Source organism: Rhamphochromis sp. 'chilingali' (genome assembly GCF_963969265.1).
Source record: "Rhamphochromis sp. 'chilingali' genome assembly, chromosome: 9".
Classification (NCBI taxonomy): Eukaryota; Metazoa; Chordata; class Actinopteri; order Cichliformes; family Cichlidae; genus Rhamphochromis; species Rhamphochromis sp. 'chilingali'.
In genome coordinates, this window is record NC_137936.1 from 6830893 (window position 1) to 6854293 (window position 23401).

At 41.1% G+C, this 23401-nt stretch overlaps 1 protein-coding gene across 2 annotated transcripts in view; it reads right to left on the minus strand.

The window, feature by feature from the left end:
* Nucleotides 1-1952: 1952 nt before the first annotated feature.
* cntn4 (contactin 4) overlaps nt 1953-23401 on the minus strand; it is a 215764-nt gene continuing 194315 nt past the window's right edge. The window contains exons 13-23 of one of the 2 annotated variants that reach the window (XM_080891754.1): nt 16533-16708; nt 13061-13178; nt 12524-12682; nt 11553-11702; nt 9599-9669; nt 7197-7431; nt 6813-6928; nt 5700-5886; nt 3840-3952; nt 3592-3760; nt 1953-3214 (exon numbers count right to left, since the gene is read on the minus strand). In XM_080891754.1, the coding sequence (XP_080747880.1) occupies nt 3123-3214; nt 3592-3760; nt 3840-3952; nt 5700-5886; nt 6813-6928; nt 7197-7431; nt 9599-9669; nt 11553-11702; nt 12524-12682; nt 13061-13178; nt 16533-16708 (1586 nt within the window). In that variant the 3' untranslated portion in view covers nt 1953-3122. Of the gene's footprint in view, nt 3215-3591; nt 3761-3839; nt 3953-5699; nt 5887-6812; nt 6929-7196; nt 7432-9598; nt 9670-11552; nt 11703-12523; nt 12683-13060; nt 13182-16532; nt 16709-23401 lie in introns of both variants that reach the window. The other variant, XM_080891753.1, reaches the window with a different exon arrangement.

A 23401-nucleotide genomic window follows, 5' to 3' on the forward strand; every position in this document is an offset into this window, starting at 1 on the left:
TGCAATATGTCATGCAGGCCGATATCATATTGATGCACCAGAAGCACTCAGCATTGTTCTATAAATCGGTAATCTTTATTAACACAGTATAAACAACAAACAGCAACAGAAGAAACTCTCCTGTGGCGCGTATATGAGCAGAAGACCCAGCACATCTCAGAGGGGCTGACTGAGACAGAAGCATAGACATTAGGCTGATCGTGGTTCAGTTTTCATGGTACACGCACAGTATACACAAACTTATCAGATGCACGAACCTTGTACGGTCCTTAAGCCATTCAGTCGGTTTTGCAAATGGACGTAAGAGAGGACAAATTACAGTCATGCTGAGCAACAGTTAGCTACAGTATGAAACAGAGTTGATACATAAAAACCAAGTAAATCATCTCTTTAGAAAGGTTCTTTTATATAAATGATCTGAAGTGTACAAAACAGTATATTACACATTTCTCAATGCATGATTCTGAGCAAGACCCAGTAGCCTACAGTACACTTCCCTTCAACGTACTACAAACTACTTAACTGGATTACAAGCTACATACAGACTGCACTGTACTCTGCGTAGCACAGCAGCCCCACATGGCATCAGGAGACGATGGGAAAAAGGAAAAGATCAGCAGCATTGTCTTTTTTATTAAGAATACACACCTATAAAAATGCACCAGGCCTCATATATTGCCAATATCCCATGCGAAACAGCAGAATGCCATTCAATTCACCTCTGTAACATCAGGAAAAGGATGCTGGCCCCCCTCACTACATACAGTTTTCTATCCACAAAGCTGCATGTAAACATCACCACGGCTGCTTCATAGTCCTATGTTTCTAATGTTTTTGATATACATATGATAAGTTAAGGCTCTTTAAGGACCTGAGGATTTTGAACATATGATGAGGCACACAGAAGGCAAAGAATAGCTCTAGACACAGGACTAACTTAAAGAATGAGGAGCATGAGACAGCCACAAGGGCCCGGTTCCCATTGCTGTTAAACGGCCATGATAGAGGAACCCAGGGGAGAAGCTCTCAACGACAGCTCGATGTTACATCTGGTTACAAAGTCGGTAATTATCACGTGGATGGCTTTAAGTACTTCATCGACATTTTGGGAGCTGTTGGGTAACCCGACCCCTCAAGGGACTGGCACCAAAAACGTGGCATGCTAATATGCTAATGCTTTAGCATCGAGGATGATGGGATTTAGACTCACGCTATACAAATAAACCAGTTATTGCTCCCTGTGATCATTCCTTCTGTCCGTACCGGCTGTTTAAAATCTCTTCCAAGTGCAATTGCAGTATGATCTGTGGTCCGAGACTGAATTCTAGAGTTCAGCAGAAACATTTTAGCATTCTACAGTTAGCAAAGTCCAGCTATTAGCGTGGAGGTTTGTTCTGTCTTCATAGCAGTAAAACTGCTGGAGCACAGCAAGGCGACACAAACAGGGGAACTGGCACATCAAAAAAACATTTAGTCAGTGCTAGGTTAAGACTATAGGATATTAGCGTGAAAGTACCATGGCCAGAAAGATGTAGCAAGGTTATGAGGCATGTTTTAGCCAGTTGAGTGAATGAGAGCTGACAAAAAACTATTGCTGCATATTGGATAGCTTACAACCAACATGCAAATCCTTCAATGGTCATTTGAGGCTGATTCCAAAAGACAGTACGTTCTAATAGACTTTTGTGTTAAAATGCTCAACTAGAGTGATTCAATTAACTTCTTTACAGCTGCTATTTAAAAAGCTTGGTATATACAGTTTATAAAAATTGTATTTGGGGCAAACTATTTTCATAGCTTACATGTCTGGAGTTTGTTTCTGGATTAAAGTTAGGGATGTGGCCTGGCCAAGCAGCCAGTTAGCCTTCACCTTCGCTAATTCAGTCACTGAACTGGATTCCTCAACCATGTTTGAGGTGTTGGTGGGTTTTGAGAGAATTCTGAGTAGGATTATCATAAAAAAAAAAAGGATACAGTTGGGATACAAGCTATAACTTACTTGCTGTGAGGTACAGCTTGTCCAAGAAGTTATAGTTTAATTTTGGTCAGTTTTAGGGGCGTTATACTTGTACACTTTAGGTTTGCTTGCTAATCAAGCTAGCTTTTGCTGATAATTTAGCCCTCCAAATATCAGAAAAAAAAATCAGAAAAAAACAACATATATGAACATCTGACGTTGGAATCTTTTAACGTGACACACTGAGCATGTTTATTAAAATAATTGTGTGGTCTGAGCACGGCACAACCAAGACCAGAACCTCATGTTGGACTTTAGCACAAGTGTAGATTAAGCTAACATGAGGCTGCAGTGGAGCTATGCCATCTTTGGACAGGAGGAATGATTGCAACTCATAACGCTTTCAGTGTTCACATTTCATGTGACTGCTTTGACAAAACTTTCCAAGCTTAGTGCCTATTAGGATTATCTGATATATCAAGATGACCCACAGCCACTTTCCTAGAATGATAAAGCATTAACATGTAAAGTCTAATGCTAGTTGTCTCTTTACAAACTGGGATTAATAGCAGCATATGCCAAAGCTGTCGATGCAGTCCTTTGAGACAAGCTTTTTTTTTTTTTTTTAAATAGTTCAGAAACAGAAATGAAGAAAAAAACCTCACTTTGGTCTGCTGGAACCAAAGTCACAAGTAGTATCTTATTTTAGAAGACAAAGGGTGATCTGTCAAATCACATTCTTCACCTCCAGACTGGAAAATTTGATGATGTTGCTTGTCATGCAGATGTTCTGACCCAATACGCCCAGACAGACTTTAAATTTATTTAAGAAAAGAAAATCTATAAAAGCTCAACGTGTCATACAAAAAAATGCATATAAGACATTTTTTTCTGATTATTTTTTTCTTATGAAAGCTGCTTTGGTAACAACATAGTCACGACATCGGTCAATCTCCCTTACTTAGCCTGGGCACTGAAGGGGACCCCTTCCCTGTTATCTCAATGGCGGTTTTTTTTGTCTTTTTTTGTTGTTTTTTCCTTCGGCGTCTTCCTTTTGCTTCTAAAATCTAAATGAATGGATCTAGTTACACCGGAGTGGGCTTTGTTTGCGTTCTGCCGGAGCGCCGTCTTCACATCAGATGCAACGCCTGCTGCGAGACGTTTGTCATAAAGATGTCCGCGCTGTGAAAGACAGTGCTATTGTGCTGAGTGCTGATAGAGTGGAGACCTTGGATGCTGAGCCGACTGCGTTGGGGCCTGAAAAAGGTGTTGAAAAGAAAAAGGCTGTTAGTCTATGAGAGAAATAAGTTTTTTTTCCCACCTTTTTCTTATTAAAGAGACATCTCTTCAACCTGCTTTAGCAATTAAGAGCTGATAAAAATATCAAAAACATGTTCTCATCTTACTCCTTGAGCAGCAGAGTGAGGCACAGAAAGGACTCTAAATAGAGTACTTTACTTTACATACTTTTTGGTGTCACGTAGAAGCTGTAATTACACAAATGTCAAATGCAGAACATTATTTCCCCAGTCTCTGTCGCTTTGGAGCAGCTAATCTGTTCTGCCAAGACAGCAGCAGGGGAGGGGATTATTCAGCTCAGCCACGAGGGAGACACTAACTAGCTCTCCACTGACCTGGTATCCTTGGGATGGTGATCTGCCTGCTACTGCTGCCTTCCCCTCCCTCACCAAATGGCTTTATCTGGATAATATAATCCTCGTCAGTAGGAAGCGCCAGCTCTACAGAGGTGGTGTTTGTTTCCATGATGCTGGGGCGACTGTGTCGATTCTTCTTGTACAGCACCTGAAGAAGACGAGATCGAATTATGGCAGCGTGGCACGGGACAGAATTTTCTAACAAAACAAGGCGTCTGGGTGCTTACTTTGTAACCAGTGACCTCTGACTCGTTCTCCAGGGCTTTGACCTGCTCCCAGTTCAGTATAATCTTGGAGTTCGACGTGTTCCACACCACTTTACCCGGTGGCTGACTGGGTGCTGGGAGAGCAAAAACACATCATTTACCTTAAAATGATAGCTGAGCAGTGGCACACTGATCAGATGGGTGTACTGTGAAGCAACTGTAACATAGCCAGCCTTTGTTTGTGCTAGCTGGTTCTATAAAACCTAAAATCCCAGTAAAGAGTTAATGGGATTCGCACTCTGCACAGGAATGTACTGCGAGGTTGGAGATTGAGAAAAACTCTTCTGCAACTTCAAACCAGACAGACAGAATGGGATTAGAACCCACGCTGTCTGCATCACGCTCTGTGCTTATACAAAAGGTGACCCAGCAAATAGTCTTTAAAAAGGTGTTGAAGATGACTTCAAAACAAAATGAAGATTTGGTTAACTCACTGAGGTAACCATTGTTGATGACCCCAATCAACTAAGTCTATGTCTAATCCTAGGCAGTAAGAAAAGTCATATTGGTTTTTTTTTTGTTTTGTTTTAATAAAATTGTCCTCTCAAGCTTTGGAAATAAGAGAACAAAGAAAATAACCATTCTATTTCACACTCATCGGAAACTGTTCACATTCAAAAAAAGTCAATTTGGCATGTCGGAGCCACAGGTTCTTTAGAAAGGATAAACTATTTCCATATTGTTTCTATCCATAGCACAAACCACTGCTGTGCAATGTGTACAAAGATGTGCTTTAACTTTGTAATTCTCAAAGCTTGTAAAATTAAGTTCAAACTGAGGGTTATCTTCCAATTTACACAGAGTATAAAACTTCTTCAAGAGTCTGAGCTGTCTACTTGAGAAAGCATCATGGCAAAAACAAAAGAAATCCATTTAGACTTGTTGACGCTCGTAAAGCCAGAGGGAGAAGTATCATCAAGAAATTCTAAAAGATTTAAAAGATTCTAGAAAGGAAATTAGTGAGCGATGTGTCTAAAGACCATAGAATAACTGCCAAAACAGCAGTGAATGACTTTGCCAAGTAAGAAGATGACAATCACTAGAGCTCTGCACAGGAATGCACTCGAGGTTGGAGATCGAGAAAAACTCTTCTGCAACTTTAAACCAGACAATATAATGAGGAAAACATGAAAAACGATGATGCATACTGGAAGCACATCTTTTTCTCAGATGAGATGAAACTAACTAATAACTCTGCCGTCTTTTGTACATATGCATACACTCTATGACAGCTGGAACAAGCTCAAACCCCCTGGCAACCATGAACTGCAGTAAGCAGTTGCATAACTGATGCATGCATGGAATGAACAATTTTTTCAATAAAGAAGAAAATACTGATTTCATATTGGCAATACTAAATCAGTGTCCTTTGTGTACCTGGGGTCTCTTCACGATCATTTTGCAAAACAATCAAATGTGACATGGAAAAAAAAAACACAAACAAATGTGTTTGTTTGTTGAAATAATGTCGAGGGTGATATAGACATCTACCAGACTTTCACGTCTGAGCTAACATGATCCCAATTTTATGGCTGTGTATCATTTTGATGCATATTTAGACCTCTAATCAGCAGAAAATTGCTCAGTGGTAACCAGTTGAAATAATCTGTATATCCCTAAAAGAGCCTAATGTGCTGATTCTAGCTGATATTTAACTGAAACTCTGAAGATAATCTACTCTGGACTGGCCTATATGATCAGTGAAAGTTACTATAGAGATCTATTCAGGTTAAAATAGGCCACCTTTTATCTGAGTTTAGTCCCAATATAACTCAGCCAGCCATTAATCTCTTGCAGGCTCTAATTTGATCCCATACTTACGTGGCTTTTTGGTGGTAACGTTGACGGTGGTGCTGGGAGGACCTGTTCCTGCAGTGTTATACGCCCTCACTGAGACGTAATATGCGGTGCTGCCTTTCACCCCGCGGATAATAGTAGATGTTTGATTTCCTACAGTCCTTTGCACGCTGGCCGTGTCTTCCCTTTCACTTCTACTCCAGTACCTCAGCTGAAAAGCAACAAGGTAGAACCGCAGACGTGAATGCAGAAAACACGATGGACACCTTAAAAGCTTTCTGTTACACCCTGTCAGTGAGGTGCAAACTGGAAACAGGGAGATGTGAACTCAACTGGATGGAAGCTGTGAGCGGTCTGAAAACAAGCTTTAGCAGCATGCCACCTTGTGCGCCTTGTGAACTGTGTTCCTCCGTTGTGCCGGGCAGATGTGTGTTCTGTTTAAGTTTTGTTTGTACAGATTGAGGTCAAATGTGCAAAAGTGGGGAAACAAAAAAATAAATAAATAAAAAAAAGTGAAAGAATCCATAAAAATCCCCTGCCATCAATGTCCACTGATAACAGATTTTCTTTGTCACCCTGCTTGTCAGGGCTAAAACAGCGGGCATGCTTGACAGCACAAATATAATTTGCCTTTCCTCAAAGGAATGGTTTGCTGAGGGCCTGCTCCTCTGTTGCTTTTGAGTGGTCAACAATTTATAATTCTGGCATTTTACGCAGTCCGACGACGAAAACGTCTTCGTCCACATCTTGGATTTCAACAGTGAGCAGAATTAAAATGACAAGAACTGACGGAGAAAGTCTGCAGAGCCACTGCTTGCTATGTTGTGTGGATTAGAAGCTAAGCATTCTATCCCTTGGAGTATTGCATCAGCACGCTAATCAGGGTGGTTACAGTACTTAGGTAAGCAACAAGAGAAACACAACCAAACCCACAGGCCTGGGACTCGGCTGGACCATTATGCAGGCAGCGAGCTATTATCTCGTACGCCCAAGGTGCATAAGTCTCGAACACTCATCAATAATAGAAGACAACAAGATTGTACAGCATTAGCTGGCATGTGTGCGCACACACGCATACAAACAGGAAATGCATCCAGGGGAAAACTCACACAAACAAGGTATTTCATCAGAGCTCACCTCGTAGCCCAGCACTCTCTTCTTGTTGGCGTTCCAGGGCAGAGCTTTCCACGAAACTTCAATCTCAGATGCAGAGAGGCTCTTGGCGCGGACCCTGGTGGGCGCTCGGCCAGGCTCTGGAGTTAATGTGTAAAGACTGGTTTTAGAAGTTGCACTGCGCTTTGATGACCCCTCAAAGAGAGAACATCAAAAAAGTTTCAAAGCGGCTTCTTTTTATTAGAACAACAGAGGGAGGAAAGTATGCTGAAGACGCCTGCGAGTGCTGATAGAAGAAGGCTGCCTGCGAGATTGCTGCTGCCATTTAAAGAAAGGAGGACTGACTCAGTCTTTTAGTGATGAATCACTGCTAGCTAGACATGCAGATCTACTCCAAATCATACACACCTTCCTCAGCAGAGTAGATAGTGGTAACAGGTCCAAATGGCCCTTCTCCCAGGTTGTTGTAAACCCCAACCTTGACTTGGAAAGGGGAGAAGGGCTGAATGCTCTCATTTTTAAAGACGTATCTGGATGCTTCAGCGGAGGGTACGGCTGCCTGCATCCAGCCTGTGGCGCCGTGGGGTCGAAAAGCCACCACATAGCCAAAGCCCGGTCCGTTCTGCAGCTCTTCCGGAACAGGCTGCAGGAAAACAACACTGTGTGAGCACTTGCAAAAGAAAGGGAAATAAACACACTGCAACTCTGTCTTTATATTTTATTTTTTAACTACAGTTGCCATGTGAGGATGCGACGAAATATGGTCAGACACGAGGCTTTCAGTTTTTTAGGCAATGCTTGTCTTCAAATAAAACATGCTGAACACACAAAAACTATAAGTAGACACATCCATTACACAGTACAAAGCACTCAGCATGATAACATAGCCGTAGCCGTGGTCATGCTTCAGATATTTATAGCTCCATTATTCTAGTGAATAAACCAAACCTCTTCACTCTGGTCTACTAAAAGATACATAGAGCACATCTTTTTTTTTTGTCTGGAGAGAAGTGGGGTCTACTGTTTTGATAAAACTTGTTAAAACTGCTAGAATAAGTGTTTATGGTCTCCAGACATTCAGAATGACCACCCAAAGCTTTTAAAGGTTCTTGAAAAAACAAAAAAACAGTACTAATCGGACAGAAACAAACACACTTGAATACGCTGTGGTGTCCCTCAGGGATTTATTCTTGAGCACTCTTTGTTTTCAACTTTTTGTTATTATTTTACTATTATCATAGCAAAACTGCATCTTCTCTCATGTTTGCTGATTTTTCTCTGCAGTTATTAGAGGTAACCTCTAAATACAACAAATGGTTTTTATATTATGCAGTTTTTCTTACTTCTAAAAAAGTGTGAAAAACCTTTTAGAATTTAATTCGGGTTTAGTGAGTTTGGCATTGTAACTAATGGTGGGTTCGGGGTCAGCTGTAGCAGATATGAAAAAAATGAAACTTTAAAGCCTATTCTGTACACAGCGTTTGCTACTGATATTGCCTAAGCATTTGTACATTTATGAGGTGAAAAGTATCAGTCCTAGGGTAATGTTTTGTCTTTTCATTCAAAATAAATAGATGAGAGTTGAAAAAAAAAACTATTTATTTATATAATTATTTCACCAGTTTGCCAAGGTTTGGATGAAGACCCAACTGTGACCCTGAGATGAGAGGAAGTTAGTTAAGATGTTCAGAAACAAGCCAGAAACAACCAAAGCTCAAGCTGCCATGAGCTAGAACCTGCTGAAAGTGTCACTGTCCATTGTGAACTAAGTTTTACATCGCTATGGACTGAGAGGTTGCTCACTAAGAAATAAGTCGAGCTCTATCTGAAATGAACTAAATTGGCTACCAAAAACATCTGGTCAAGGTCCAACTGAAACATTTAAGCAAATATATGTGGGGTCTATGTATATATCTGAAGCCGTATGTATACTTTTGACTCTGCATAGTTTAGAGAAAATCCAAGAGAAATTCAAACGTGAGCATCCAATTCTTATTTTGTAAAAATCATTAGTAATACATGCTGCGTTCCACCCTGGAAAAAACAACAGTCCAAAGAAATCATTCAAAGTCTTCTGTTTCATACTAAAGTAAACTAAACTCTTGGCTGGCTATGTTTGCTGACCAATATAGAGTTGTGTGTGTCATTGACGCAGACCTTCATTCATATCTTGAGCTGTATTCTAGGCCCCGGGTTGCAGCCATGCGAATAGAAATGTCTGCTGTTACCCTGGGGGAGAGACGCCTTTTCTTAATTTCTTAAAGGAATAGTTATGAACAACCTGCTGCCCCTGCTTTTGTGTGAAAACACAACGGCATAAAGAACTTCAGGGGCTGAGGCAAAACAGGGGCTTCGCTTAGCAGAAGTTACCTTTTAACCACACTTGTGCATACTGAAACATCAACAGTGAAATGGTTCACAGCAGGAGCTGATGATTCTGAGCAGCAGCTTGAACAAATATGCGTTTTTGGAGTCGGGCTGATATGCGGGGGGCCTTGTAGAAATAAGAAAAGAAAGAGAACGAAAAAGGAAAAATAAAGAAAAGAGGAGAAAAGTGAGAAAATAATCACAGAAAAAAGCCGGAACTTCGAAGGAACAACTGAGTTTAATTATCTTATTGAAACCTCAAAAGCATTTTTCTCTCCCCCAGGGTGACAGCAGCAGTTATTGCCTTTCTGTTCTTAAAAATGAAATGCCATACATTAAGCAGTTCAGCTGTTATTAATGAAACAGAGGCCTACATCCACAGAGAATAATGACGTCTGGCTGCCTCCTCCAAGGGTGAGGGGGTCTTGAGCAAGCTTGCTTACCTCCCATGTGATGACTAATTCGGAGCGACTGCCACCGCCTCCGCTCACATTAGCTGGTGTGACCTTCGGAGCTAAAGGAAGAAGACAGATCAGCTTAGCTGGGTTGACTTCACATGACACTGCAAAGGCACATGTAATAATGCTCCTTCCAGCAAATCCTAAATTGCTAAGAGAGGTAAGTGTGTGACAAGCCTGAACTTCAGCATTCAGATACATCAGCAAACTTCCCATCTCTGAGACGAAAAGGGAACACGTAAAGAATCTAAACTTGTTAAACTGCTAAAAGAAGCTTTTAGAGATGTTTTGCAATTTGAATGAGACTTTCATTTTCTTTTGAGGCAGTAATGATATCCAGCACACTGACTGTATATTCAAGGTTTTTGTATTTTATTTTCCTAAGATATTTATCAGCATTTCTAAATTTATTGGACACGTGTGTAGAGAGAAGTGTGTAGAGGGAACGACACGGAGCAAATGTCTTGCCTATTGGGACTCAAACCGGGAGCTCCTGGGAGCATTTTTTGGTATGCGCTCCACCTATCAGGACAGCCTATTGGTTGACATTTTACAAAATATGCTTATACCCTTTACTTGTCAAAGGTTACTTGAAAAAATTAATCCCAAAAACGGAAAAAAAACTGAACTAAAGACAGAAGTTGTGAAAAAACTCTGTGCAGATGTAAGAAGATCTAACAGAACCAGTCAAGTTGACTAATGAACATATGCTTGACTGAAAACAAAAAGTCCATCTCGGGTGGGAATTACGTGGTGGAAATAAGCAGGAACCAAGGCTGAACATTGAAGCCAACATACTACAAGTAGCAAGAACTGCAGTTCCTCTCATGGCCACTTGAGCCTGGCTCCAAAAGCGTGCTCATCCCCATTGACTCCCATGTTGAAATGCCCAACTTAACAGTGTTAAAAAGCATCTTTACAGCCAACCACAAAAAAGATTCTGGCATCTATGGATAGTTTCATAACAAATTTATGGCGGCTGATCACCCATCTGGAAACTGGAGTTGGGGTGTGGCCACTTTGACAGATGCTGTGACACCAACACATTCTCACTCTCGAGGCGTAATATTTTACGCTAGGTGACAAATCATCAACATATTACGCTTCCGGGCACCCAACACATCCCTAAATGACGAGATCGGAAAAATGAGGAAATATGAGAACGGTTTGGAATCAATCTACACATGTTCGTTCATTTTATTAAAATCGCTTTGGAAAACACTATTTAATGTCATTAAAGTGGGGTGGCTGTAGCTCAGGTGGCAGAGCAGGTCAGCCACTAATCAGAAGATCAGTGGTTCGATCCCAGGCTGCATCCTGGCTGCATGCCAAATATCCTTGGGCAAGATACTAACCCCATGTTTGCCTGCTGGTGGTGGTCAGAGGGCCCGGTGGCGCCAGTGTCTGGCAGCCTCGCCTCTGTCAGTGCGCCCCAGGGCAGCTGTGGCTACAATGTAGCTTGCCATTGCCAGTGTGTGAATGTGTGTGTGTATGGGTGAATGACTGAATGTAGTGTAAAGCGCTTTGGGGTCCTTAGGGACTGAGTAAAGCGCTATACAAATGCAGGCCATTTACCATTAAAGTGCTGGTTCAGGTTAGGGCTGGAATACATGGCTGGAACGTGTATTACCACGGGAGCATCATTCTACTAGATTTTATCCATAACCCGGCGCTACCATAAGAACACGGAAGGTCACCTTTTGCGTTCCTCAGGAATGCCGCGTGACGTGGAGTGATTCTCCCCTTGAGTTTCTCATGCAACCAAGCTTGCTAGTGTTAGCTGATAACTTCACTTATGTATTGACAGAGCAAGGCTAACGGTTTCCCTTCCTCCAGCATTAATAAACATTTTGGGAACAGTATTTCCAAAAAAAGTATTCAGAAAGTTGGGTAAATGATATGTATACTGGTCAGTTTTGAAAACAGATTCAGTACGTACATGTTCCTTTTGTCCTTGCTTGTTTGGATGGCTTGCTGGGCTCGCCAGTCCCGATGGAGTTGCTCGCAAGGACTCGAAACTCATACTCTACCCAAGGGCTCAGGTCTATTACTGTAGCTGTCAGCCGGGTGCCCCGTACCACCTCAGGAACTGGCAGAAAACACACAGTGCCCTCTTCAGTTTCAACACATGAATGTGTGTGGCTGTGTGTTCTTGGAGTGTCTCAGCTAAGCATCAGTAGCATGCTATCCTCCAGGCTAACAGACATGGTAGTTACACAGCACATTTCCAATACCACACAAGGACGCATAAGGATTTTTAAAAAATGCACATAAACACATACATTAACCATTACATTGCCAATTTGGTGATCTTTGTTGAAATCTTTAATAATGCATGCATGGCACTGTGTAGTTGTTAAGTCAGCTGAAACAAGCAAAACACCAGAATCACTGTAAGGGACTGAATATTGAAAACAAAAATAATAAAAATGATTCCAGTTAAAAAGGCAAAAACTAATTTTCTTCCTCTGGGTTCTGAGCCCCTATAAGGTCACATTGTATTTCTGTTACAAATCTATGACCCTTGCTTGGCAAATCAATGCAGCCAGTAAAACCATCTTTGATAAAAGTGTCCTAATTCACAAAAATATCAATAGAACGAGATAAAAGCATATTACGCCAATCATGTGTAAATGTTAAGGGTGCCATAAAGGATGTGGGCAAAGATTACACCGATCCCATTACTTAACTGCACTATCAAATTACGGCTGTGGCAAACAAGCTTCATCATCGGGACGAGATCCATGTTTCAGGATTCCGAAGAGAGCGATAAAATGGGAGTCAATGGTCCCACTACAATTGATGCTGGGGTAAAAATTACATCTTCAATATTTTCACAGCCGAGGCATGATGAAGAGTGGCCCCCTCCAGGTGACTGGAGGAGGCCACAGCTGGTTGGAGAGAGCTTACCTGTGGTGACAGCTTGCCACCCGAGGGAAAATGGTGTCCTGGCTTGGATGGTGTATGCCGTAATTGGACTGTGATTATCAGGACCGGGCCTCCAGGACAGAGAGGCTGTGGTATCAGTGATTCCTTCTACATGGATGCTGGTGGGGGGCCCTGGGGGACCTGATAGATGGCATAGCCAAGGCAGGAAAGAGAACAGAAAGATAGAGAGACAGATGGAGGAAGAAGGTAGGGGAGGGAGGGAATGTAAATCAGGAAAAGATGGAAAGATGGTAGAGAGTGTGGCGGTGGTTTTAGCACCTGAGGCTACTGCAGCGACGTCAGTTCAGTGTGAAACCTTTGGGAGCTATTGGGTCTAATTAGACAGTAAATTTCCTTTAAACCTTCCAGAGAGAAATTTCCGCTCGCCTCAATTTTCTCTCCCTTTATTCCTTCGTCAGTGAAGTGCAACCAGCCACAGTAAACATGCATCACTGACAAAGCCAGTCTTCTTCAGGTAGATCGTGAATTATTTAAATCACAGTTATTATGGTGACTCACCTCTGATGACCAAGTCAACAGCCACGGAAATGCTGTCCACCTTGGTTTGCACGGCGCACGTGTACTTCCCGGCATGCCTCAGCTGGACATTCCGAATCATAATGTCTCCCGCCGAATGCTGCTGTCATTCAACGCATGCACAATCACCCGCAAACACACAAACAAGCAAAGGAGTTTCGTAAGCAACCTGCTATTGTGATTCCAATTCAACGCTCACTTTTTCTGTAGCCAAGCGGGAACAAACGAAACCAAACAGAAAGCTTATTCTCATATCTTCAAAAAGGAATTCATATTTCCACACTCCCACTTTCCATCTATATTCTAAAGAAGCACAAAGAAATGCCTCTCTATACCATGTGCGCACCGTGCATTTGTTTTATCCCTGTGATTACAGAAATGAACTTGCTCTAATGGCTTGATTTGAATTGCGGTATGGAGCCGCTTCAGTTATACGGCGCAGCCTAATGGCTAGTCTAATAGTTAGTTCTTTAAGAGAGCCTTTCATTCCATCTCTAATTGCAATTCCCTCTCCTACATTATCATTTCACCCAGGCAGAGCTGAGCAGGTTCTGTGATAAATTGGACATGGCGGAAATATGTGGCACAGTGGCAGTAAGAATTCTATGGAGTGGCTGGTAGCTTAATCAATATAAGTGTAGACGAACAGCAATTTATTAAGGAGGGGAGACTGTAAATCACGATCCTAGAAACACCTAAATCATAAAGAAAACAGAAAGAAAAAAAACGCCTCTGCATTGGATTTTTTCCCCTCTGTATTGCCTGCAGTTTTTAAAGGAGCCTTGCATTTTTTAGCTAAAAGAGAAAAAACCCCTCCAACTCAAAACAGTGCATGGCATGCTGAGGTATAAGCTGCGGACTTTATAAAATATACAGGAGCTCACTGAGACTGGTTGCATGTATGTAAATTTCTTTTTAAAATAAACCACAGGCAGCAAATTTTTTCTGCCCATAAATTATACACTTGATACAAACATTCCCTCTGCACTGCGGCTGAATTTATTATGACCCCGCTAAGAGAAGAAGTATAATATTGATGTACCAATTAATCTTCAGAGTCACATCTGGACCTTTTATACAATGATATCTCTGAAGGGGGTTGGGCAATAAATCAATGTCTTTTATGTAGCAGTGGTGCTAATAAAATGAGGATTCCTCCATGAAGCTCAACAAGGTTTGAGTTTTAATTATACATTATGCGCCTCAGCTTATGTGGAATATATGTTATCAAAGCTGGAGTGTGACAATAAACAGAATTTGAAATGATGCTCTCTCGTGGGAGAAACCCTACAGCTAAGCTATGCCATTGGCCGTTAGCATGCTAGCACATTAGCAAATATTAGCATTCCTGAAATTACACACAACAGTGTTTTGGCGAGGTGGGCACAAACACAGCTGAACACTCCAGTTTGGATGTCACTATTTGTGGACAAGTTCTATTTCTGTTCTCACTTGTTGTTAGGTTAGTTTGTTGTCTCACCAAAAGAGCAATTTTTTAGCAACTGTCCACACAGGAAGCTACTTGGTGACCAGATATAACAGAAAGTCGATGACATACAGAGTCTTAAAGCTACAGTGAGTGAAATAACTGCTGGGAACACAAAACTTTGTTCAACTCGACTACCAATGAAAGTTGAAATGTGCTGTTTAATGACAATACATTCAACAGTTACAAAGATAAACCTGGGATGTCTGCTAGCAACTAACTATCAGCTAGAGGGTGCTGCATGAATCACTTCCTGTGTGGATGAACCTTTAGTCTTCTGTGTTTATATTGCTGATAGATGTAATTAACTGACATCTATCTGGTACTCTATTTTCATTCAATTTTTTGTTGCATTAATACAAATATAAAACTAAAATTAGGGGGTCTGACTGCATGTGGAAACATCAGTATCTGGCCATTTACGCTGCGGTTATTGCCATCATATCGTGATCGTTTTTTGGGGGGAAGACAATGGGGGATAACGTCAGCTTGTGCTCCAGGGATAAAGCCTACACCGTTGGTGTGTTTAGAGGCTGATATTAGCTATTTGCCAATTTATTGGTATTTAAACAATATAATAGCAGACTTGGGAGAAACACCCTTCAACCATTTTAGGAGCATTGATGCTGAATAGTTTGGCCAACACCAAGTTGAAATGCCACAAACATGTGACCACAAAACAAGATTATTTTTAAACTGCATTGTCGTATTATCTTGGCAAGGACTCATAAATAGTAACACGTAAAAAAAAACAATCCGATGATATGTTGGATTTTTCAGTCATCAAATATTGATAATTAGTTAGGTATGAAAAAATCCACAGTCCGGCTCTAGCAGTGTTTACTTTAATATGAGTCTCAGATGTTAAAAATGTAATATGTTTTAAAAAAAACCAAGAAAATAACATAAATCTAGACATATGATCACTAATTATCATCCCCGTGGTGGATAAGGAAATATTAAACTCTGTTTTGAAACAGGTGGTGAGTAAACTGCTGTTATGTAATAATGTATTTTATATCTAGAATGAAATCTTTTGATGGAAAAACAGCAGGAGACACAACAAATTGTAACAAACAGCAGAAATGAGTATATATATATATATATATATATATATATATATTGCTAGGTGATGCACTCTGAAAGCACCACGTTGCACCTTTTGAGTACACTGATTTGCTACTGATAATTTGGTACCATAATGAGGGAATCTGATATAACGTTATTATTAAATCATACACTTGTCAGTGGCATAGAATAGCACTTTTCTAGCCTCACTGGCCACTCAAAGCTTTATCTGTCTCCCATCTGTAACAGATGAAGCAGAAAACCAAAGAAAGTCATCAGCACAGGGAGAACGAAACCAAGGGAAGGTTCAAACCACAGAGCCGGGAAGCCTTCTTTTCATGTTCTCTCTGTGTCTGTCCAAAGACATATATTTTAGGTTAATCTGTGAATCTAAATTGGGCGTAGGTATGGATGTGAGAATGTTTGATTGTCTGTCTTTATGTGTTAGCCTGGTGATTTGTCCTTACTGCTCAAGCAGATAAGAAATTAGATAGAATTAGAGAGTAAAACTAAGATTTTACCTGATTTCTCTTTTCATTTGGCTGAAAAATATACTTTAAAAAGAAAATAAAGTGTGGCTAAAATCCTCAAACACATACACATAGTTACTGCCTTATTTAATTCTAGGGGGTAAATGTTTTTCGATAATAGCTACTGGGATAGAAATGCACATTTAATGTACCCCCATTTCAAGTTTTGTTGTTTTTAGGCATATTTTGTTTTCTTGGGGATAAAATGTCCAAATACTATATAAGCGCTCATAGCAAAAAGGCTTCCCGGACTGATGCATGAAGGCATCCTGTCTGCACACCTCTCACAACATGACAGCTTGTTTTAAAACCAGAGGCCTGTTAGTCTCGCGGCCTGTCAGAAACCATGAATGATGAAATATTGACTTACGCCTCCCACTTTTTCAAAGAATCCACCGTGGCTCCCGAAGTGGATGAGCTGCTCGTTGAAGAACCAGGTGAACTTGAGTTCCAGAGACGGGTCGTGGCTCACTTGGCAGGGCAGGACCACGCTCTCCCCGACGGTGACGTCCAGCGTGGAGGCCAGCGTGGTGATGACGGTAGGCTCTGAAAAAACACACATTCATATTCACGCACGTCTGATCAAGCACGCTGCACGCCTCTACTCTTTCCAGGCATTATAATTCAGCACAGGAAATGGCTTTGCAAAAAGCAGAGCCCTTCCATCATCCTTATGGATATGTCAGACTGAGTTAATAAAGGATATACGGGACGGAGCACATAGCAAACTAGGGTGCACAGCTACAATAACTGGTATTAGTTTCGGCCTGAGCTTGTCTCTGTGGGGACTCGGAGGAGACGTGTCTCTCCTGCAGCCCGCGAAGCCTCCATGTGTCACTGTCATCTCAGCCTGCAGACTGGAACTCCCCTCGACCCGGCTGCAATTCCCAAATCGAACTGCTAGGAAAACAGCAAACAGGACTTCTTCCAGTCGTCAGTGCTCTCTTTTCTCTCCTGCAGTGCATTACAGTGGCTGCACATGGGAATAAGACGAGCGTCCCTTATCTGCACTCGTATGTTAGCGATGGAGGGGGAAGGTGGAAGGACGTGAGGGAGGGAGAGGCTTTATACTCAGAGTGTGCAGCACCTGTCTCCCTCTTGGGGGTGCTGTGATTACTTGGTTGAAATAGCCACTCTGAGCACATGGACTAAATTAACCATGGCAAATGATCCCTGGACAGGCATAGATTCATGTAGAAAGTGCCGGCAGTGCAGTCTTCATCCACAGTGAATTCGATACCTTCATTGTATTGGCTCCCCCTCTCTGTCTCACACACACACACACACACACACACACACACACACACACACACACACACACACACACACACACACACACACACGCTACCGCACGCTCCCAATGTGATTTATCTAGTCGTTTTCTGATTTCAGGCCAGAATGCTATCAGCTGCTGGGTCTTGTCATATACACAATGAAAGTGTGTCTGAGAAGCCCAGTCCTCTATTGCAGGGGCTAAATGGTGAACGATGGCGGTGCAGTAAAGAAAAAAACCCCCATAATAACACACAGGAGGTATTCAAGTCTCTGTGTGTGCTCGGTCTGCTTCTGCAGGCTGGCTACACCTTGTAGAACAAGTGCAGGAAGGAACAGAAAAGCTAAAAAATATAAAGCTTAAGAAACACATTTCTCTGAAAAAAAAAAGTGTCAGGTGTGCTCTGCAGTGGTGTTCTTGGAGAGATGGTTACTCCAAATCATGTGAGGAGAAAGAAGGAAATGTGTGGTGGGGGGAAAAAAGGCTTGGGAAGGATCTACAGAGGAAATACCCACAGAGATCCACAGTCAAGAGAACTCACTCTGTTCGTGTTACCTGTAACACGGAATAAACAATTTTTCTCTTCCTTATTTCTACAGCAGGACTGGTGTGTTCTGTCGTCATCTCCTCTCCTTGTGTCGTGTGGTTGTGTGCTGCCTGGTGTCTTACTGCCTCCGGGGGTTTCACAGTGACAATGATGGGGGGGTATGCTGCCTTATTACCCTCCTCTGTCATGATTTGTGACAGATTATACGGACAACCAAGGTTGGTTACACAACCACACACTGGACTCTTGAGCATAATTTGATTGATTTCTATCTTGTATAATGCCTTGTTACCTACTGCTACTGTAAACGGGGAGGACAGTAACGCTCACTTAGCAGGGTCAGTCCGAGACAAGACAGAGAGCGAGCCCATGTGCTGAGACAGGCTGGGAGGGACCTGGGAACTTTTTCAGGCCCCAGGCCATCATTTGAAATATCCACCTTAAGGAACAGTCAGCATCAGTAAGAAGAAAAACCTCGGGCTCTGTAGACAAGAGTCTAACTCTGTCGCCCATCCTCGGCTGAAGAAACCCACGGCCTCAGTTTAATCAAAAATGTAAATTAAAGTGAGCTTATGAAAGCAAGCCATTAAATACTGATGCTATGACGGTTTTCTAACAGTGATTGTGGGAGAAAAATCCGACAGGTGAAGGCCCCCCTTCACTTGTTTTGTATACTCTGTATAAATAATCAAGCAGAGTGTGATACGACTTGCTTACAGCAATGCTACTGTAGATCCCAAGTCAAGTTATGATTAAAAAGAATCTGTTGTACAGGCAATGCAAACAGAACTCATACTTAACAACCAGTAAAATAACAAATTCAGTAAAAATGTAATCACATAAAACAGTAATAGACTGAATAAGACTGCTCGCATGATAAAAAGCCAGGACAACTTGCTGAGGTAGACCTGAAAGTCAGTGAGAAGAGTTGATTTTTAACAGTGTTTTTAAATGACTGAGACTGGAAAGCTGTTATGTGAAAAGGCAGGTTGTCTCTGAAAAGGTTTCTTGTCTCTGTTTTTGAACGTCTCAGATGTCCAAGTGCCCTGGTAGCAGTGCACAACTGTAAAGGTTCCATTAACTAATTAAATTTTAGTCACTGAAACGGAACTTGTTGCTTAAAATTGCTGATTGATTCTAGTTTTCATGATAATCTACTTGCTCAGATCTAAGACCCAAAATTTTAATTGAAGCCAGAAATCACTTAAATACATTTTAACCTTTAAGATTTGGCGAAAATGGGCAGAATGGGGGGAAACTATAGTAATTATTAGATGGTCACTATCTAAACTATTAATCTGCTTTTCATCAGGTCAGATTCATAGAAATGTGCCAAGTATGAAATGTCAAATTCCAAATCTTATCTCCATGGTCGTGTCCCGCATCCATTGTACTCAGACGCTCGACATGACCTTTGTAGTAGCAGGAAATCTGTAATTCTTCTTCTTCTTTCACAATAAGCTGTTAGACAGTTTTTCGGTGTTTGAGGTGAAATAAATCTGCTATTAGTTGTAAAATTTTGTTTCACTCAAGTCTGGGCTATATAGACCTTTTTTCTGATGTTTTTAATTCTTACATAATATTAAAGGTGAAATATTATAGTGTGAAGTGACCATAAAGTAAACTTACAATTTATGATTCAAACTCTTCAAATCAATGTACAATAGCAGCAAAATATAAAGAAATGAACCATCTTGGAAATGTTACTCAGCTATTTTAATTGTCACATCTGGATTTCAAAATCAAACAGAAATAGCACATATTATGTGATGGAGCTGAGGATGTCTGAAACATTGTTAACCAGTGTAATCAAACAGGGTCAAATGAGCAGATGTACTACAACACCTGATCAGTGCTCAGCTGACCTAGCTCATCCAAGGAGCAGCTAAGATACTGACGTATGATCACAGGTTTTCTAGCACAGCTCAAACATCTGTCTGTCAACGTCATCTCACCACTTAACCAAGCCTATTAAAACCACTGCGCTCTCTCCCCACCATGCTGCTCGCTTATCGCTCTGACAGAAGTGCAAAGTGCCACTTTGGCTCATTCGGTTATCTACATCATTGTTTAACTACATATTACCATGCAAACCATGTCTTATATAATAAACATGTCATACCAACGTAAAACTTACATTCAAGCATCTGAACATATTTTACATGTGATACATGTAATATGAGCTGTTGCACAGTTAATAATTCAAATAATTCAAAGCATTTAGACATGAGCAACCCCGACTTTACTAAATGCAATCAGGTTTGACAAAATCATACTTCTTTAACTTGTACTACTATGTAAGTTCTTTTTTGCTGTTTTTGCACCTTGTTTAAACTATTAAAACTAGCACCACGGGCTTCTGAAACCTCCAAGTCAACACTGCGATTCATGCTTTCCTCCAAAAATCTGTTTTAAAAATTAAACACATCTCTTGCTCACTGCTGAATTACCTGTGCAGGAGGTGAAGAGCCTTGAATATCCATGTCCAAAAAAATAGCTGCTTTGGTAATTCTTCCCAGACAAATTTGTGTATTTAACACTATATTGTTACTTAGTATAGTATATTGAATCAACTTGAAATGACTTGGGTGTCAAATCTGATACCATGTTTTTCTAAAAGAACATCCTCCATTGTTTGCATTCATGACTTGATCTGGAATGATACCACATGAGAAATTCAATGTTTTGGTCATAGAACGGAACTAATTAACGAGTAAAACATGATCTAACTATGTGCTTTTTTAATGGCTCACTTACACCAGACCTTTAAGAAAAACTAATTAGTGGTTGTATTCAATATTCTTGTTGTCAGAAACTAATTGCAAGTAGTTGTGGTGACCAGTTGGTTATGCAACACTCTAAACCTCTGCTCTTTCACCTGGCTGTAGCTCAGGTGAAAGGCTGGTGGTTCGTGGTAAACATCCTCGGGCGTGATACTAACCCCAAGTTGCTCTCTGATGCATTCATCGGAGTGTGAACGTTAGATAGAAAGCACTTACATAGAAAGTGCTTGTGGCATGAAGCAAGGGCAATGACGCAGGTTGTGTAAAGCGCTTTCAGTGCTCTGACGGAGTAGAAAAGTGATTGATAAGAAAAAATATATTAACATTGCAAGGTGATTGGGGATAGACTGCACTCTCAGAGAGGTCTGCAAATAACTACTGTCTAATTTATAAACGCAGACAGATTGTTAACCCGTCTGAGTTCGTCTGTGTCAATGAGTCAAACTACTCTGCGACATATCTCTCTGAGTAGGAGACTCGAGTCAGCTGGTTGCCAACTGCTTGTATTCTGGTTTTCTTCCTCTATGAAAGCAAGGTTGCCAACCACCTACATCATTTTTTTGATAAATCGCCACCAGCAGCAACTACGTCTTTATTTCTAAATGTCTATGAGTTTCTGGCTGGAATCTGAATATAAGTAGTTAATGTGAATTTCTGTGTATATAAAGGGCACAAGATTCACAACAGATGGTAATGATGAAAGAAACAGAGAAGAAAATATCAGATGCAATTTTGGAGTTGATTTGCAAAATAAAAACACCAACAGCAATCAGCATGGCATTCTATTCTAAGGCAAAGCAGCTGAAGGAAGCCTAGGATGCACAGACAGCTAATGAAGCCAAACAAATGATATACAGACCACCGGCACACAGTGGGAACACTCAGAGAAGCTGTATAACAATAACATATGGTTGACCAGAAAACAGAGCTAGCTTACAGTTACCAAATGACCCTGAGCTCCTTTCTGAGGCACACTGACATGCCTCACAAGGCCAGTTTCACCAGTCTTCCTTCCAACATTATGAATAATGCCCACACATTTCCCTTCCTGCTGTGGAGAATCCTCTGTCTTTAATGATCTAAAGCCGTAATGCGAAGTGTGCAGTCTCCCTCAGTGCACACACACATATATATATATATATATATATATATATATACATACTCAGTAAGTTTCCTCTAAAGGTGAGCAATGCGAGCTTGAATAGTGGAGCACAGGGACGAGACACAGGCCGCATGATTTAGAGTATTTGGAAAACAAATTTATAATCATCTTTAAACTGAGACCCACGCAGAAGATCCGGACTCGTCAGGGTTCAAGACAAACACAAACCTGAAAAGGAAATGTTTTCTTTCACTGGCAGGTAAGAAAAGACGTCTTCACAAAGGATCTAAACCAGGGGTGCTCACACTTTTTCCGCATGTGAGCTACTTATAAAATGACCAAGTCAAAATGATCTACCCACTACAAAAATCCAAAACATATACTTATTTATAAATATATTGAGGATTCTTTATATCTACAATGTATATACATGCATAACCGCAATATCCAATATTTCACAACACAATTAACTATGTAAATTTTTTGTCATTACCTGAGTTTACTCTGATGACTTGCACTGAATTGAATCAGCCAGGGATGCATAGTCCGGACAGTAGCTGCTGACGGCCAGGTTTAAGAGAAAAAACCGAGAGCTAAAAATTGGAGTTAACTCGCTGACTAGCTTGTCAGTTTTACTACACTTCGCGCCGCTGTTTGCGCATGCGCAGCGACCTAAGCGTCAGAAAAAATCTGCTGTCATCTGACTGGCTTCCCTGTATCAATCAAGTGACGGGATGGATGATAGGCTGGCATCTATTTTTTTAATGCCATGCGATCTACCAATACTACCTTTGCGATCGACTGGTCGATCGCGATCGACGTATTGAGCACCCCTGATCTAAACTGTGACGAAGCATGTCAGGCTAAGGTTTTTCAAAGTGAATCAGCGTAGCATCGTGCATCACCTTGGCGAATCCTCAGAGTTTCCTAGCAGGTCGTTTAAGAACAAAAAAATGTGGTTACCGTTTTAAAAAGCAATCATTTCACTCGCAATTTTACCTCCTCTTCCTTTTCAAATCAACAGATTCATCAGCACGCCAGAAAATCCTCCGATGCAGTTTTTTTGTGCTCCACTTATTTTCTGAAGGACCTATCAAAGGTTCCTCAAGGACAAACTTGAATGGCAAGGAAAACCTTGTCTCCATTGCTCAACAGATAGATACAAGATCCTCTCGGTACTGTATTCTGTGTGGTGGCACATCTGTAGCAACCTGCTGGTGATTACTGACAGATGGCAGCTCATTATTTTTCTATATGGCTGTCAGGAATCGCATTTATTTCATATCGTTGCTGCCATCCAACTTGGATGACATGGCTCGCTTGGAAAAGCAACTGTAGGAATTCAGCAGAGAACTGGTAACCACATTTAAGTCTAGGGTGTAAAATGAAACAGATTATTTGTCTTCTGTCGTGGAGTCATCAGCAGCTAACAAAGTATGCTTAGATGTTCATCCAGACAATGTTAACATGATGACTGTGCTGGTAGTGCAAGTGCACTGAGAGCCAGATTAAGGTGGGTGATTGAAAAACAAAT